We start from the raw sequence: 18,720 nt of genomic DNA, 5'->3' as shown, positions 1-18,720 counted from the left end.
TCCAATAAGAATAATTTAGTTTTTACTACTAAGCATAGTTTTACACTTAATGTTTGGGTAACTTGCAATTAAGATTTCCTGATTCTTTTGAATAAATCTAACTATTAAAAAAAGTCAACATTGAAACAGAAAATCATAACTATGACCATGAGGCTTAGGTTATTCAGGGAAGAATTCCAATGAAACCTTGTTGATTGCTGGCTCCAAAAGAATGTTTAAAATGGTACAGCCAATCAGTAGCCATACCTTTTAAAGAAGTAGGGAAACTAGATTGTGTATAACATTTAATAAAAAAAAATTTGAAACAAACAACTTAATGGCTACACAGTGTGAATTACATGGTACAGAGGAATCAAATGTAAAATCCATCTAAAAACACAGAAATGGGATACAAACTTGATAAAACTTTATTGATAAACATCATACCTCACAGTGCTTTGAAAAATCATGCAGTAAAAAGTAAATCCATTAACAAATGAGACACAAAAAATAGCCACTCTTTTAGCCAGTATTGTTCCAATATTAAATCATAAACCAACATGGAAACTAAAACTGTCCCAAATTTACATCTATCCATCAGTCTGTCCATCTTTGTGCTTCATACCTAAAATGAAGCTTCTGAAAAATCTCCCAATTCCTAGTCCTCTCCTCCGCCATACATGTCAGCCAATTTCTTGAAGCGTGGTCCCCACTCATTAAGACGGTCATAGTCCTGATCTCCTGAGCTGGAAGAGTTCAGGGAGCTGAGGGATCCTGCCTCTGATCCACCACCCTCATAATCAAACACCAAGAGGGAATCATAGGGGGGAGCTGTGGGGTCATTATCAGCTGCCTTCAGGTTCTATGGTACATAAAAGCAGAAACACATGAGGCAAAATGTACAGACAGCATGTGCAATCTGAAAAGAGTAATAGTCAATGACAAAAGTAATGCAAAGGTAAATTTAACTACATTTTCTGGATTCTATAAAATGAGTTCACCACCAATCCTGGCCAATAGGCAATATTGGGAGATGCATACAAAGTTTTATATACATCTTCACACAACAAACCCAAACACACTACTGTGTAAGGCATAGGTACTTTCCCCCTACATAATTGTATATATTGTTCATGGCTGTTAAGTCAATTAGGTGCAAGCGCTCCTGGCTTAAAAACACCCACAACAACCCAAAGAGATCCATTGCTTCAGATGGGTTAAATACAAAGAACTTCAACTGTGCTGTAATGTGATAAATGTTTCTAATGCTAAAAACCTAATCAGAAGTTCTGTAACCATGATTTTTACTGGCAACAAAAACAGACTTCACTTTTATGAAGTTTAAATCTTACTTGGCTAGATAACGAATTACACAGTACTGACACAGAAACTAGTAAACAATATAATTTTTATATAATAAAAATTTTACATATATATAAAAAAATCACTTTTGGCTCAGCCTTTGGCTGAAGCCTATAGACCCTTTTCAGTCACGTGACCTTCGTAAACGCGACTACCATTTTGGACATGTAGCGGACTTCGGCTCGAATTGGTTTGAATGCGAGGAAGGCGACAAACGGAGAACATACAAGAAAAAGGAGCGAGATGCAGAAAACACCTTCGCTATCCAGCGACGTAGGGCATTTACAGGGCGAGCAGAGGGAGAAATAACAGTAACGACACATTAGCAACGCCGTACAGAAATAACGGTTTATGGCACAGACCCTTTCGGTTCTCGCTCATCTAGCTGCTACAATGACTGCTTAGACTGCAACAATAATACCTAACACACATTTAAGTATCCGTCGTAAAGACGTGAAACTCGGCGAGTGACGAGTGTGTTCATTGATAAGCTAACACAATCTAAAAGTAGACATACCATCACACTGCCCTGGCGCTGTGTACAGTTTACCTTCTATGGTTTGTGCACTCACTATTTGCCATTACTTTCTCCAACCGTTGTTACAGATTACAGGGAACGGCCTGGATTTAAGAGACAAATACATGTTCCTCTTGTTCTGAACACTTATTTGTAGGCAGTGCTTAATTTGTAAAGTGGGAGGTCCCGGAGCGCAGAGGATGAGCGGCTCCGGTGTGGAAAAAAGGGGGGGGGGGGGGGCGGCACTGCGCTTCTGGGCACGTTTTGTAATAACACTGCAAATTAAGTTCATCTGCAGATATTTTGTGGATGTCGTTTCATGAGAGAAATCACCAACAAGACATATCAAAATCAGACATTAACACTAAATAAACTTGCATTTTTTTATTTAATTATTTTTTTTTTTGTTACATAGTCAAGAGAGGTGTCGGATCACCGGATCCAGTGTAAATAGCTGCCGGAGCCAACGCCTGAGGTTCCGTTGCGTGCTCCGGCTTGCTCCCCCTCAAATTAAGCGCCGTTTGTAGGACACTGCCTCTGATCTGTCCTACAGTCTACCAACAGCAAAGGAACACAACGCTAGCTAATGTCGTTAGCTAATAGCTACTACAGAAGAACAAAGAGGTTACAATGGGTTATTTTAGCCTATTTGGTTACACACTCGCCGCCACAGAATGTTAACAGCAATGTAATGCCTTTTCTGGCTAATTTTATTCGTCTTACCTCCAACACAGTGGTCACTACATAAGCGCTGGTATGCCGAGGGCTGCCAATCTGTGAATGGCCGCTATCCATCTTCTCCGTCGGGATCTGATAAAATGATAAACCTTGCCTTGTTTGTTGATGGTTACTACATCTAGGTGCACACCAATATAGTGGCATGATGGAAGTCTTGCTGAAAATAAACACTTTCTTTGCTGCCGTTCCTCAATGTTGGCTGTGGTAAACTACTGGTAGTACATGTCCAAAATGGCGGCCGCGTTTGTCGTGACGTCACATGAAAAGGGTCCATAGAGGCACCTGTCTGTATGTTTAACCAAGTTTGAGCGCGTTTAAGAATGTAATTGGTGTGCCAGCCTCAGGTTGTGATTTCAGTCATGAGGTGGCACCAGTACATATGGGCCACATACATACCACGTTACATAACCTAAGTTAACGATGTGATCCTCTGGTTGAGCGGTCTAGAACACTGTCCAGGAAAGTGTTCCAATTTTGCAATGCTGCCAGGATTCGAGCCAGACATAAAAGGCTCAGCACAGACCTGCCTGCACAAGTCTCTAGGATTTATATAGTGCTTTGAATAGTTTGTAGCAAAGCATCTTTGAGGGGAAGGGAACCCTTAATTTTATCCCTAATAAATTTATCCCAAAACATTTCTCTCTAGTTCACTAAACTTTGCCATGATTACGTGACAAAAAAGGCAGATGCTAACTAGCAAAGGGAGGGTCAGACCAAGTTCACAACAGTGGCAAGGAAGCAGCATGTTGCAAGATGGAACACTTGTTTATATGGACCACACAAGTCAAGTCACTTTTATATGCATGAGACATGTTTTGTAGTACAATCAGATTCTACAGCACAAAAAACTGCACGTCTTACATCATCAATGAAGGTGCCAATCTCCTCAGGGTTTGCAGGCCGTGGACGATATTCTGGGGCAGGCATAAAGGTAGGAGCCACATCATTACGGAACACGTCAGGACGGTTGTCGAGGCCCCTGTGCAAAACGCTCAGGTCATAGTCCTATTGGGGTGGGAGGTTAACAAATTAGGATGAGATCATCATTTATATACACATTTGTTTGGGGGGCACAAAAAAGCCACACCCACACACCTGATCATCCTCTCCACCACCCTCTTCTTCATAATAGTAAACATTGTCACAGATATCATCATCGATCAGGGGCTGTTCCTTCTTGGAGCTTCTTCTTCTTTTAAGGAACAGAAGCAGCAGCAGGACCAGCACTGCAAAGAGAAGGCATGTAACAGGGCATATCACACCTATGCCAAAAATTCATATATTACTAGTAATTATGAACGTTCATCCCCTTAAATTATTTAGGCTTTATTCAATCATCTTGTTTGTTTTCAATAAACTGTGTGTGGTGGTGATCGTCTCTTACACAACACAGCCAAAATTCCAAGAACACCAGCGATGCTGAATAGTAGCCAGAACCCATCCTGGCATCCAAAATCAGCTCCTTTGCAGTCGCATATAGTGGCCCGGATAATGTTGTCTTGTGATAGGCCTTGGATGTCAGACACCCTCAGAACAACATCGTAAGCTCCAGGACTGAGTGGAGCCCTCAATGAAAGTACAATCCCCGTTTCTGTACAAATAATTTAAATAAATAAAATAGAAATTTGGGGGGGTGGGGGGGGGGGAGAATGCATGAGTACACAAAATGTTCATGTCAAGTCTAAAGACTTTGCTTAATTTAAGACCATTACTTGAATAGAGAACATGGTACACGTTTTGTGGAGTCTTGTTCAAAATATACTTAGCAATTTTAATGGATGCTCAATACTGCCTGCTATTTTGAAACTCCATCTAAAATTGGTTCCCTCCAAATTCGTACCCACTGCACCAATAACCATGGTTTATACTTGGGCACTGAAGCATGATTAGGTCATAACCAAGAAAAATTTGTGGGCAAGTTTGTGTCTTGGGCTACTACTCCGTCTAAGATGATTTACACCACAATTTAAGTAATGCATCCTATTTTAGCAGTACTACAGAAGTGTTTTATTCCTTAAATAATTCAAACACCTGCCATTTACAAACTGTACCACAAACAACATGCTCAGACAACAAAGACTACTTCCATCCAAACTGCAAACCCAGTGTTTTAATGGGCAAGGGGTGTGTACACTGGGTACAATTTTTGAAAACTGAAGTTACCCATCAGCAAGATAGCTTAAAACTGCACAACCTGGCATTTAAAGCTGCATACATTCTCTTCGATACAGAAGAGAATGTGCTCTGTAATTGGTTCTTTTACAGATTAGCCCTCAATATGATAGGATACTTTGAAAAAATTGTTCATTCTGAAGCCATGCTTTCTACCATAACTTCTTTAGACATGTGCATGTGTCTTGGCAAGTATTGCATATGCGCCAAATAAGCCAATGAGGTTGCTGCAAAGTTAATACCGAGTACACAACTTCATTATGTAATTAACATTACTAGCATAGTAATGTACAAGAACATGAAAGTGCTTAAGCATGAGCATAAACATCCACTTATGTTTATTTCCATTTCTGTGGATAATCAAATTTCCCCAAACTGTCCTCTACACAGTCAACTTTAATACCCATCATCACTGTCGGAAGTAAACTAATAGTTGAGTAAAAGCCTACTCGACGCATTCATTGTGGCAGTCCAATTGTCCTTGCCATCTCCTTGCAATGCCACACTAAAAGGAGAAGTAAAGCCAGGCCCATCCTTATCAGTCACAGGCAGGACCACTGGAGGTGGCTCCTTATTACATACATCGATGTTCCTCATCTCAACTGTTGGAGCATTATCATTCACATCCACCAGCTCAATTACAAGGGTCCCAGTACCAGTTGCTGGAATTTCATCTGGAAAAACATACAAGAACTTTATATTTAAAAGCCACATAACACGCCCCATTAAAAAAAAAAGGGGGGGGGGTAGGTGAGGGGTTTACCATTATCTACAGCTAGGATTTGGGCTGTATATTTATCATCTTTCACAAAATGAGATTCTCTGTCCATAGGACTCTTGACTTTGATTAGTCCAGTGTCTCGATCAACGCTCAACCAGCCAGCAGGATCACGTCCAACATGATATCTGAAAACAGCACAATGCCAAATTACTACACCAGTGCCTGAGAGAAACCCAAACATCCAACACTGAGGTATACGTCAAGGACTTCCTTACGCCACTGTCTGGGCCTTTGCAGTATCTGGATCAATGGCAGTGTAGACAGTCAGTTCACTACCAACCTTTTCATCTTCAGGTTTCGAAATCAACTTCTCCACTGGTTTGAACACTGGAGCCTCGTTCACATCAAGAACACTTACAATGACTGTAGCAGTGGAGGTAGTCAGAGGTTTTGCAAATGGAACCTCGTTTTCCACAGCTACCAGCAGTGTATATTTGTTGTTACTCTCAAAGTCCAATGGCTGTAAAAAGGTTAATTAAAATTAAACCACAATTATTCAGGAACACATGACTGATGGACACTTGAACTCGAGTTGTGCAGTACCTTGACAGTAGTAATGATGCCCTCCTGTTTGTTTGGTCCTGTGGTGATGTTGAAAAATCCACTGGTGTCACCTTTAACAATACTGAACTTTGCTGCCCAGGCAGATGACTGTGGCTCATCCTTATCCTCAACTGGCATTTTTACCACCACAGCTCCCACTTCATTCTCTGGGACGGTCACCTCGTACTGCAAAAACACATGCTAGTGTCAACAGTGAAGACCAAGTAATTTCATTAAAAATTTAGTAACTGCTTTATCACAAGTTAGGGTTTGATAAACCTCAGAAATAAAGGTAATAAATATTTAAAGATTTGGAATAGGGACTCCGTTTTAAAGCCGAAGTTTACTGCAACAAGACTAATTTATATTACAAGTATTAGCTGCCTTACCAAATTTTGCACAAATTGAGGTGGATTGTCGTTGCTGTCTGTTACAGTAATAACAGCTTTTCCAGTGACCGAGCGGCCTCTGCCCTGATCATCTGCTGCTTGAATCTCCAAGGTATATTCCCTAAATTTCTTTAAAAAAAAACAACAACAACACCATACTCATCAATTGTGTTTCCAGGCAAAAATGAGTTAATCAAGTTCATTTAGACTTCAACTGGAATAAATAAACAGTTTACATCTACCCCAATGCAGCAGTTTAATTAAAAACAGTTTACATGCATGTTATACACCTGTACTACAAACCAAAATTTGTGAACAGCAAGTAATATTTGGTGTTAACATTACCTCATTAGAAAGTGCTCTGTACCAAGCCTAACTTGTCAATCTTTTACTAAAATTGTGTAAACATCTGCATAAACCAAACGGGGGGAAAAAATATATATATCTGATCACCTCCAATACCAGGTGCATGCACGGCAAAGCTGATTTGCATTATAGACACAAATACCATTTAAAGGCAACAGAACAAGTCAAAGCCACATTACAGAAAAGGTGCTTTTGCTGCAAATTACAGTAAAAAGAAAACGGCTCCACATGAACGTGGATGCCTTGTTGAAAAGCAGGATGTGTTCAGAAAGAAGCCAATGATGGCATGCAGCACACTAGGACATACGCATGTTGCTAAGGCTCATTGCAGCTTGAGACACAAGTCATTTGCTCCTGCTGCTAATTTAATGATGCAAAAGAAAACACCAAGGCACACTGAAAAGACTTGCACAGACTAGTGACAATAAGGCTAGCTGTAAACATAACCGATGAGAAACCGGATTTGTGGACTTACCTCCCGGTCCAGTCCATCAGCATTCACTGAGATCACTCCACTGATAGGGTTGATGGTAAACATGTTTGAACTTGGCTCTGGTGGTTCCTGATTCTTGATTGAGTACCTGACATCAGCATTGTCACTGCCCTGTTCGTCTGCATCAGTGGCACTGACGGTCATGAACTCAAACCCTTCAACGAGAGAGTAATATTTAGGCACTGCCTAAAAGCTGTCGCTCACTCATTCATGTTACAGGCAGAGCTGTCAGTCCAGGAAGCTGCACATTATGCAATAGATGCTGTTTATATTCACCATGTACCACCGTCAGAGGTATAGCATGGTATGTTAAAGTTTTAGCTGTCTCATCCTGATGTCGTTCATGCACAATGACAAGTTTGTGTACACCGAGTGTTTTGCTGCATTGGTTGAACTGTGGTTTAGCACAAGACTTTGAGCACAGAAGCTAATGGTGCATGCTTGGCTAACTCGTAGCGGTTGGCTCCTTTGGATGGGAGGATCAAGATGTGCAACATCCAGAGCCATAGTCTAAACATTACTCTGCAAAACCGTACTCGTTTACAACCTTGTTACATTGTTTTTAGTTTTCACAGTGCTCACTGTCCAGTGTTCAATGCTACACTCAAGTTCAAGAGGAAAAAAATGCATATGCACCCATCAGAAACTCAGCTGTTCTAAATGCCAAGGGCTGCTACAGTGTTGGTAAATAATCCCTTAAAAAAAGGCACTGGATAAAAGTCCATCACTTATGGAAATAAAGATACAAGTTTTGTTGTCCGGTGGTCAAGCGTTTTAGCTATGTTACCTTGCACTTACAGATCAGGTACCCTGTGGTGGTACATGTACGGATGTTGTATGGTCGCAAAAGCCATGAAGGCTTCTGTTGATGCATTACCATATTCTCTTAAGTATGGAGCACTGCTCCGCATGCTTCGCACATGGGAAGCGTCACTAGGAAATGAAAGTCTTGATCACATTGTGCTCAGGTTAAGGGTAGAAGGTATGGTCAAAAAGTATGCATGCAAGACCCATACACTATGTTCTTGATCATCCTGTTCCAGAAGTATGGCATTACTATGGCTCATCCATTAACAGTGTCACGCAATAACTAATAAATACCTATTTTTGAAGTTTCTGGTACACTGCCAAGGAATGGATTTTGGGTGAAGACAGGAGTATTATCATTCTGGTCCAGCACAACAACTATAACTTCCATGGGATCTTCTACAATTTGATCAGTAGTTGCCTTAGCATGGGCTTGCAGCTGGAGTTAACAAAAAAGTAGAAATATGGTAAATTAAAACATGAACCAATACTTATGGGAACGTCTTTTCTGTTAGCATATTGCCAACTCTCAGGCAATCATAATATTTGCTAAACACTTGACACGTAGCCAAACTGAAAAAGTCTCACCACATATCTATCTTTTTTTTCTCTGTCTAGAGGCATTGTCACAAAGAGCCAACCAGTGTATTTATCTATTGTGAAAATTCCCACTGGAGGCTGGTCTGCTCCTTCACCAGTGATCCGGTACGTCATCGTTGTTTCTTTAGCATAACTGGACTTAATCTGGGCACAAGATTTGACATGATAAAATAAGACATACAGGGAAAATTCACTCTTAAAATGATAGATCAGCTCTACATACCTGCACCAACTCCATAGGGTATTTCCCTCTTCTATTTTCCGAGACACTTATCGGAGGAATCACCCACTCTCTTTTCCTTCTCCGTAATCCACCCGATGCCGGAAACTCCAGAAAGAGTGTCGAGGGGGGATAAGCCTATATAGAGCAATAAACAAATTGCACATTATTCAGCAACATGCATCCAATTTGTAGTTGCTCCAAATGTCCACCATCTTTAGCAAGGTAGACTACATAAAATGTGTTTGTTAAACATTAGCTGATGTCTCATGAGCATTAACTACTCATCCAGCTGTAACTAACCAGTTAGTTCTTTTTAAAGAATTTGAATCTCAGTTAGACAAGTCTACACACCTTAAATTGCATGGTTTCTATAATTTTTTGGGGGACCGGTTTCCCCCAGTTGTTCCCTACCTTTGTGATATGGGTAATCCCGCCCCAAATCACCAGATTTAGAAAAATGCTCGCCACTGACCATCTCAGATTTGCTTCATACTTTCTGGAAATATTGTCAGTGTGCCCAATAAAGAAAGAGTGTACATAATTTTAGGCTTGTACCTTCATTAGTTTCTGAGATATAGGGGCTTTTTTAAAAAGGGGCGTGGCCCCAATTTCACTGTTGAAACAGCGTTACAGAAAACGGACCCAACTTCCATAAGTCATTACTTTTAAAAACTATTCATGCAAGATGCATTAAATTTTCAAGGATTGTTCAATGCCAGATGCCTTTAAATACTAAAATAGGAAGTTTACAGTTCAATATTTGCCATGTTATGGCTTGCTGAAGATCAATTAAAAAAAAAAAAAAAGGGCGCTTTGGAGCAACTTTGACGCCCCATATCTCCACATTAAAGCACACCAGATCTTCCAAATTTTCTTATTTATTACTCATGTTATAGTACTCTTTAGGCAACTAGGTAAGTGTTCAAAAGAAATCAAACTGATTTATTAGGCTTTAAAAATTAAAAAACCCCAACATTTTGCGCCTGTAATTCAAATGCATATTACAAACGTATGATAAGGTCTACCATAAAAACAATTATACCACTGGAAAGAGCTTGTTTTGATTAGCAAATGCACAAAATATGAAGCTGGTGCCCTAAACCAAACTATAAATATTAAGGTATCAAGTACAGCATGCTTTACGATAGATGGAAATGCTGTTTTAAGACATATTACAATACAATTACAAACCTACAGTGTAGGAAAAATAATCTTAACACTTTATTTGAAGAGCTTAAACAGTGTATTGATTTGCTTTTCCACATCAGATGGAAGTTTATACTGCCTGCCAGTTGATGCAAGTGGGGCATCAATGACCTTCATGACATGCACCAGAGAGACCCAACAGTTATCCTCTCTCCTGGGCCAGCTGCAAGTCTGAGAGGGACCATGAGGATGCATAAATATTACTTGTACATCTTGCTCCTCCTCTGATAATGCACGAATGTTGCCTATCCACCACTGTCCGTCATACAAACATACAACATATTTACCAGGAATTGTATCTGCCAGAGAGACTGCTGATTTAACAGGGGTTTTATGCATTACTTGCGGCCGATTCCCACTCATATCCACAATGAAGCTAGGACCACCCAACACCCTGCTGACCTGCAGCTGGTTGGACATGATTGGAACGAATGAGTGGTTGTCTCCTGTTCCAGGAAGAGTAGCTGACCTTGAAAATCTTGTCTCCAATGCTTTTCCACTCTCCATAACTTCCCCTACACCAACCCAGATGAAATGGATGGGGTTTTTTTTGCCCACAAAAACAGATCAGATGGGGTTAATATGCGATCACTCGTGATTGCCTGTAAGCTAGCTGGAGCTGCTAACCGCTTTACAGTGCCTCCAATACCATCACAGGGTGATTTACCATGAGAAGTGGCAAAGAAATGCCATTCTGCCAAAAGTCCAAAATCATCTGCATGCTTTATTAGATTTGTGAATTTTTTTTATAGTTTTTGTATTGGGCTGCTGATCCGTCACTGAAGTAAATGACCTTTTTCAGCTGGGGATGTATATGGCATACACATGGTAAAACCTTTAAGAATGCACACACGGCCACTGTATCATGCTTAAGGCAGTCACTTATGCAGATAGAGATGCATTTTGTTACTTTTGTACCATCTTCATTCTTTGCTCTAATGTACACCGCAAATGGATGAGTGCATTGGCTGTTGTCCCAGTGGTACCCCTGGGCAGAATCCCGTACACAGAACGAATAGTTTTCGGCAAAATCCAAAAGTATAATACGTTCATCTGCTGACAGATTTTCCTTCAAATATCCACTCTGGTGTTTGGCAATGAAATGATGTTTTGCTAGTTTGTCTGCTAGTAGATTATCACGGATGTGATTTGGGGCTGGTGAAATTATCTGAAAATTTTAGCCGGGGGTCTGGGGGCCGCAGGCCCCCAGCTGGTCCAGGGCAGCACCCTGGTGGGGGGGACAAGGGGGGGCGAAGCCCCCCGAAGCTCCTGGGTTCTGGGGTTTTCTGACTTAAAAATTGTACTAAAATGGCAAGCAAACACACAAGGGAAAAAAAAGAAAAAAAAAAACACACACAACTTGTCATGATTAACAAATTCAAGCCAATTTAATGGTCAACATGCAACTCTGAGCCCCTATAGTAAATTCAATGATTCTTAACTGACAAAAAGCCAAAACATGAAACCTAAAAATGTCATTCTAAATTAAATCTGCATTAGAATAAATAGAAAATTGTATAAGGAAAAACAAAATTTATACTTTCAATTACTCTAGAAATTGAACATATCTAAATGTGCCTTTTCAAACAAACATGATGCAACATAAGAATTCATCCACCATTATTTATTAAACTCTATTGCTCCTGGTAGTCTCCCGGTTTGCTTCTTATGTATGGCAACTTCTAATATTTGATTACGTTACTGCACACCCCGTTTAGACAGGGTAACAGGATTGACAAAAAAATTAGTCATGCATAGACTACTTACCAAAACTGAAATTAAGGAAATATTCTCAGATTCAGTTCATTCTGCCATCCATATAAAAGGTGAGAATATGTAGATCCTTGGCAACAAATAAGAGCCTTCCCAGCACGATCGATCTTCCGAACGAAATCGCTGAACAAATGTCTCAGTCTTATGTCCAACGTCTGTAGCAACCTCTTTCTCCAACCATTCCCAGCGGAACTTGTTTTTCACTATTCTGTCGATTTCTTTAACTCGATTTGCATCTTTACGCTCGATCACGGAGGCTGCCATCTTTCAACTCTTTGTTTGAAGCGAGCTTACATACAGCTGTCTAACAAGAGCGTTCATTGGTTGTTACAGAGCGATGGGCCAATCACGTACCTCGTTTCATCTCAATGACGGAATTACTGAAAGTCGGAACGAATAGGATACGAATGCAGATTTTTGAGCGAAAAATTGGAAAAATTTTCTTCAAATTGAGGTGAAAAAAGCGGATTTCTGAATTCGCGGAAAAATCACATCCCTGGATTATGCGCCTTAAAACAGCATTTCCATCTATTGTAAAACATGCTGTACTTGATACCTTAATATTTAGTTTGGTTTAGGGTACCAACTTTATATCTTGTGCATTTGCTAATCAAAAACTCTTTCCAGTGGTATAATTATTTTTATGGTAGACTATCATACATTTGTAATATGCATTTGAATTATAGGCGCAAAATGTTTAATTTTTAAAGCCTAATAAATCAAAGTTTAATTTCTTTTGAACACATACCTAGTTGCCTAAAGAGTACTATAACGAGTAATAAATAAGAAAATTTGAAAGATCTGGTGTGCTTTAATGTGGAGATATGGGGCATCAAAGTTGCTCCAAAGCACATTTTTTTAATGACTTTCAGCAAGTTATAACTTGGCAAATATTGCACTGTAAACTTTCTGGCATTAAACAATCCTTGAAAACTTCACGCATCTTGCATGAATAGTTTCAAAGTAATGACCTATGGAAGTTAGGTCCGTTTTCTGTAGCACGCATTTTAACAGTGAAATTGGGGCCACGCCCCTTTTTTAAACCCCCCATCTCAAAAACTAATGAAGGTACAAGCCTAAAATTTTGTACACCATTTATTGGGCACACTGACTATTTCCAGGAAGTATGAAGCAAATCTGAGATGTTCAGTGGTGAGGCCTCTGGTGATTTCACATGGATTGACCCTGCAGCTAAACTCCACATCAGTGGTGCACTTTAGGAGCATTAAACTGTACACAATTAGTTCTGGGCCACTAATTTGATCGGACACGAAACAGTCCAAGAGTGCTGATATTTAGCATAAAAGCACAGGTAGATTTCCACTGTGCACATTACTCTGCTTATCCATGTCCACTACATGAAAGTGGAATTCTAGCAATAGTTTGCTACATTACTCCAAGCTGTCAATCTGCGCACTGCATGACAGCACAATGCTTTATCTAGCCATGGCTTCTTCGTGAACCTGTCAGATCAGCGCTAAAACAATATTTGGTAACAATGAGTAACTGACATGACAATTTCTTGCTCAGAAATAGAACTCATCTCATCTCATTATCTCTAGCTGCTTTATCCTGTTCTACAGGGTCGCAGGCAAGCTGGAGCCTATCCCAGCTGACTACGGGCGAAAGGCGGGGTACACCCTGGACAAGTCGCCAGGTCATCACAGGGCTGACACAGACAACCATTCACACTCAAATTCACACCTACAGTCAATTTAGAGTCACCAGTTAACCTAACCTGCATGTCTTTGGACTGTGGGGGAAACCGGAGCACCCGGAGGAAACCCACGCGGACACGGGGAGAACATGCAAACTCCGCACAGAAAGGCCCTCGCCGGCCATGGGGCTCGAACCCGGACCTTCTTGCTGTGAGGCGACAGCGCTAACCACTACACCACCGTGCCGCCCCAGAAATAGAACTAAGAGCATTAAAAAAAAAAGTCACAAGTTCTTCTCAGAATATTGCTTAAATAGCAGCCACATGAAACTTTCCTTCTTACTACAAGTAGTCAAAAGGAGTTTATCCTCCTTAACTTGTGCTCCCTCTTCCAGTATGAAGCCACAATTTTGGCAGCAAAACTAAATATTGTGATACAGTTTGCAAAGACATCCAAGTACTGCGATTATGTGTTTGCCATATGGTTCATCCATGAAGGCAAGTCCTCCTGATTACATGTTTCAAGTGAAATGCAAGTGGAAACAAAGGACCATACAAAACTTGAACCAGTCAGTCCTTCAAATTACTTCAAAAATCACAGAAGACAAGTTCTTTAGTTTGCCCAGCAGAGGTCAGCCTAGTTAAGAGGTGTACCTGCACAGGTTCAATTGCCCCAACATCTTCCTGCTGTTCATGACTGTGTTCAGCTTGACTCTGATGTTCCACCCTCACAATTGCAGTGTGTTTCTTTCCTCTGGAGTCCCAAGCAGAGACAGAGAAGACCTTACGGCCATTATGAAGAGTGACCCGTCTCTTCAGCTTCACTGTGCCATCAGAGTCTACACGAAACCGCTTATCACCAGAGTCAAAGACGGCCAGTGTTCTTCCACTACAACTGTTAAAAACAACTAAAAAACAGGAAACAATTAAATGCCATTATTTAAAATAAATAAATAAAAATTAGTTCAGCACACTAAAGAATTCTGAAACATTCAGGTATTAATTTTGTCTCAAACAATGGCTGTACAAATTAGAAGCCCAAGTCTTAGTTTATTGCAATTGTACATCAACGCAGCGGTTTAAAAAAAAATAAATTAAAAAAAAGAAAGTCCTATGGACTAACGTGCACAACACAGACAAGCACTTTGTCAAGACCTCAGCAAAACAAAACCACAAGATAACTTTTTGCATAAAAACAACAGGATTTAATGGGAACTCCACAGGGTCATAACCAGCAAGTTGGGGGTTTTAACCACATTAAGTGTTGAGTTATAAGAAAGGCCTGTAATGAGAATATAGTGAGGTAAATCAATGGCGACACAGTTGCCATAGACAGGCAATTTAGCAAGACATGGGTGTGGGTGGGATTGAGGATTTCTTCTTGAAGACACCCCAACTCAAACACAAAAAGTGGTTCTCAAAGTGGGGTCCAGAGACAGACAGGGGTCTGTGAAGACAGGAATGCCCTGAATTTTAGTTAGTGGTGAAAATCAAAACCTGTCATTATTCAATATAATTTTGATAAGTTCTTATTAACCCAAATAAACAAACATTCTACCTAACTTGACTGATCACTTGAATGTGTTTAGTTTAAACTTCAATAGCGCAAAGCAATTAGGCCTTTAAATAATCAGCTTAGACTTTGTATGTTCTGTAAGTAAGAAGTTCATGAATGCTATTGTACGCATTCAAGTTATGCTCATGAAACAAAGCTTATTTTAGCTGAAATCTAAGAATCTCCATGACAAAAGGTCAGCAAGCTTCCAGTTGTTATAGTACACAAAAGTGAAATGAAAGGTTATCCAAAGCACATGGTCAGATTAATCGCAATCTTTGCACCAATACATCAGCAGAATAGGTAATAGTCAGGGGGAAAAGGGAAAAACAAAACAAAACCACACTAACTTCTGTGGAAAGTACCTAAATATATATTTGCTGAGGCCTGAACAATGCCACTGTATAAACTGAGGAAGTTCACACACCTGGTCTTGTTCAAGCTTGTACTTCCATACCCACAGAAACTCAAAGGTAGTGAAAGCAGACTATAAGCTCAAGTGTCCGAATCAGCCATACACACATTAACATCCACAATAGCCTAATGACGCAGAACACCACAAACACTTAACCCATTTTAAAATACTGGCACCTTGAAGGAGACGCATAAAAGAGCACCATTTTCAGGTAATTAAGGAATGAATATTCTTATCCAAAGTGAACATTAGGAAGGCGTTACTGGGTGTTTAAACGATACAAAACGGGGAAATGAAACCAGAACAGAATGCATCCACATAAGCAGTTGTGGTTTATCAAGCAAGGCTACAGTCCTTATCAAACAAAGCAGCTCCAAGTTTGAAGAACTCAAGGTAACAAAGTCATGTTTATCTAAAATGGAAGAGCCTTCTGTTACACAGATCAGGCACACACCACAGTGCACTTGGGTTTTTAGCAAAGCTCATACAATAAATACTAATAATTCTGATTGGAAATTGAACACATCCTGGGTGTGAAAATTGTTGACGCAACCCAAGCCAAATCAAATCAGGAATTAAAACCACAAGTTAAAATATAGAACAAGATTGTCAAGCAAAGTACCAAAATACAATCAGGGCCGTTGACAGGGGGGGACAACCGGGTATTTTGTCCCGGGCCCAGGCATGAGGGGGGGCCCAGAACTGGTCCCTCATGAAGATGCCATTAATCATTCTGTTTCATTTCAAAATGTGTTGATTTGAGGGAGAAAAATGTGCTATATTTGCATTCAATGAATGATTTCTGGTTCTTTTGCCTTTATTGTCTTCGAAAATAGATTCAAGAACCCACCTACCACCCCTAATGCAGAAATGGTTTGGTCTTTGATTAAGGCGCCAAATAACACGGCACTATTCCATCATAACGCTTCGACAATAAGCGTGCGAGCCCGTTTGCCAACATGCACAAGTCAGGAGCAAAGAAAAGAAAAGAGAAAAAGAGATGAAGAAGCCAAGAGCCTCAGGGGCTCACTGCATAGATATTTTAGAAAAGATTCAGATGATGCAGCAGGTGGTGAAGGCAGTGGGGCAGCTGAGCCAGGTAAGACACAGATAACTTTTTTCCAGCCCCATAATGTAACCCCAGCACGCGCAACGCGCCATTCATAATTATAAAGTAGGGGATAGCAGGGTACACTGAGTGAACACTGAAATGCACAGGGCATTGAATTATTTCATAAACATATCGGTTTAATAACACTGTGTTGCATACATCTCAATGAAGCAAAGAATAGCACATTGGCCCGCAATCATATCCAAATGTTTTAGGCACGCTTGCTGAGCTGCGCTGAGCTGGACTCCGGTTAGCTGAAAGCCCGTGGAACGCTGCCTCTTGTTAATTAAAACTTATTTTGTTGGAAATCATCCCGTGTAGATACGACGGCATGTGAAATTGCCAGCTAGATAGAGTTTAATGTAACGAATGGGCTATAAATGGGGTGTTTTGAGGTTAGTCTGTTGCAAAACATTAAACTTTCGCTTAGACTGGATACTCTTCAAACAATTCCCTTGCTCAAGTGAAAAATGATAGGCCTGTATGAAAAGCGCAATTAATGAAAGTAGCCTAATAAGCCCTAAATGAATAAAACAACCTCTGTTTTATTGTTGTTGCTTACACGTTAAGATTTTGAAATCTTCTCGGTCCAGTTCTATATCCAGGGAACGTTGTAATCCTTTTGGTTTATCCGTAATAAACGTGTCAGCCCCCAGGTCAGAGAGGCTAATGTTACGTGGTTGGGAGGGTGTCAATTTTTTTTGTAACATTCTAAATCGAGTACGGAAAGGATGTTTATGAAAAACAAGACAAAAAAATACACTGAAAAACTCACTGTACACATCACTAGTGGCACACACGGACTGGCCATTGGGAGTAGCGGGAGTTTTCCCGGTGGGCCGGTGGTTCAGTGTGGGCCGGCGGAGAGAAAAAAAAAAAAAAAAACAGTTGCGCGCTGGCCTTTAATATGATAAGCAATGTTAACAGTTTCTTTAAGAAACTGTTAACATTGCTTATTACAGTTGCGCGCTGGCCTTTAGTATGATAAGCAATGTTAACAGTTTCTTAAAGAAACTGTTAACATTGCTTATCATATTAAAGGCCAGCGCGCAACTGTTTTTTTTTTTTCCTCCGCCGGCCCACGCTGAACCACCGGCCCACCGGGAAAACTCCTGCTACTCCCAATGGCCAGTCCGTGTGTGACTAGTGGTGATGCTTCTATGTTCAGATTTTGGGAAAGCCATAACTCCGTTCTCATTGAGGGCCAGTTCCATCCCGTAAACAATCATTTTGGTTTATCAACTACCTGCGCTCAAACATGTCACAGGAGAGGCTCAATGGGCTGGCTATGCTCTCTATAGAGCGCGAACTTGCAAAGAAGCTGGACTTCAATAACCTTATTGACAACTTTGCCACAGCAAAAGTCCGGCGCACTGCATTTCGCACCTGAATAGTTGCAGACTAAGGAAATGTTCAAACTGTAAAATATGTTGAAATGTTGAAATAAAACGGTTGACTGTTATAATGGGCTTGGAATACCTGTTATTTAAGGGTTGGAGTGAATGGAGACTGTGAAAAGAGGGGTTGGGTGGTTGCTGTGTGGCGATGTGCGTGCGCGCGTATGTATGTGTGTGTGTGGGGGGGGGCGGCACTCAGATTATTTGGGGGGGGGGGGGGGGGGGCACTCAGATTATTTTGTCCCGGGCCCAGCCAAAGCTGTCAACGGCCCTGAATACAATTATTATTATTATTATTATTATTAGTAGTAGTAGTATTATGAGATGCCATTCAAAAGTAGCCCCTAAATAAGCTAGAAACTAATTACAGACATAGAAATAAAATTAAAGCTCACTGTGCGTGTCAACTTTTTCTTGAACAGCAGCAAAAAAAAAAAAAAGTGGGTGGTCGTGTCCTACCTGTGCCGATCCCGGAGCCCCTCTGCAGGTGTTCTCTGTGAACTCTGAAGAGGAAAAGATCAGAAGCAAAACCAGGGGAACATGGTGCCGTCGGCTCCACACAGCCACCTCCAAGGACCTGAATATGGAAGAAAGATTGTGCTTGTTTCGCTTATAGGCAAGGGCGCAGATGGCACT

At 40.6% G+C, this 18,720-nt stretch overlaps 1 protein-coding gene across 1 annotated transcript in view; it reads right to left on the bottom strand.

Moving 5' to 3' along the window:
* Positions 1–384: 384 nt before the first annotated feature.
* LOC132875003 (uncharacterized) overlaps positions 385–18,720 on the bottom strand; it is an 88,476-nt gene continuing 70,140 nt past the window's right edge. Inside the window, 15 exon segments of the mRNA XM_060911552.1 lie at positions 385–841; positions 3,458–3,601; positions 3,692–3,822; positions 3,981–4,187; positions 5,218–5,442; positions 5,532–5,674; positions 5,765–6,009; positions 6,093–6,278; positions 6,482–6,610; positions 7,323–7,495; positions 8,442–8,586; positions 8,736–8,891; positions 8,971–9,105; positions 14,261–14,514; positions 18,544–18,661. Of these exon segments, the coding sequence (XP_060767535.1) occupies positions 638–841; positions 3,458–3,601; positions 3,692–3,822; positions 3,981–4,187; positions 5,218–5,442; positions 5,532–5,674; positions 5,765–6,009; positions 6,093–6,278; positions 6,482–6,610; positions 7,323–7,495; positions 8,442–8,586; positions 8,736–8,891; positions 8,971–9,105; positions 14,261–14,514; positions 18,544–18,661 (2,595 nt within the window). The 3' untranslated portion in view covers positions 385–637.

The sequence above is a fragment of the Neoarius graeffei genome, chromosome 27, assembly GCF_027579695.1.
Source record: "Neoarius graeffei isolate fNeoGra1 chromosome 27, fNeoGra1.pri, whole genome shotgun sequence".
Classification (NCBI taxonomy): domain Eukaryota; kingdom Metazoa; phylum Chordata; class Actinopteri; order Siluriformes; family Ariidae; genus Neoarius; species Neoarius graeffei.
This window is presented reverse-complemented; position numbering and strand designations above follow the sequence as displayed.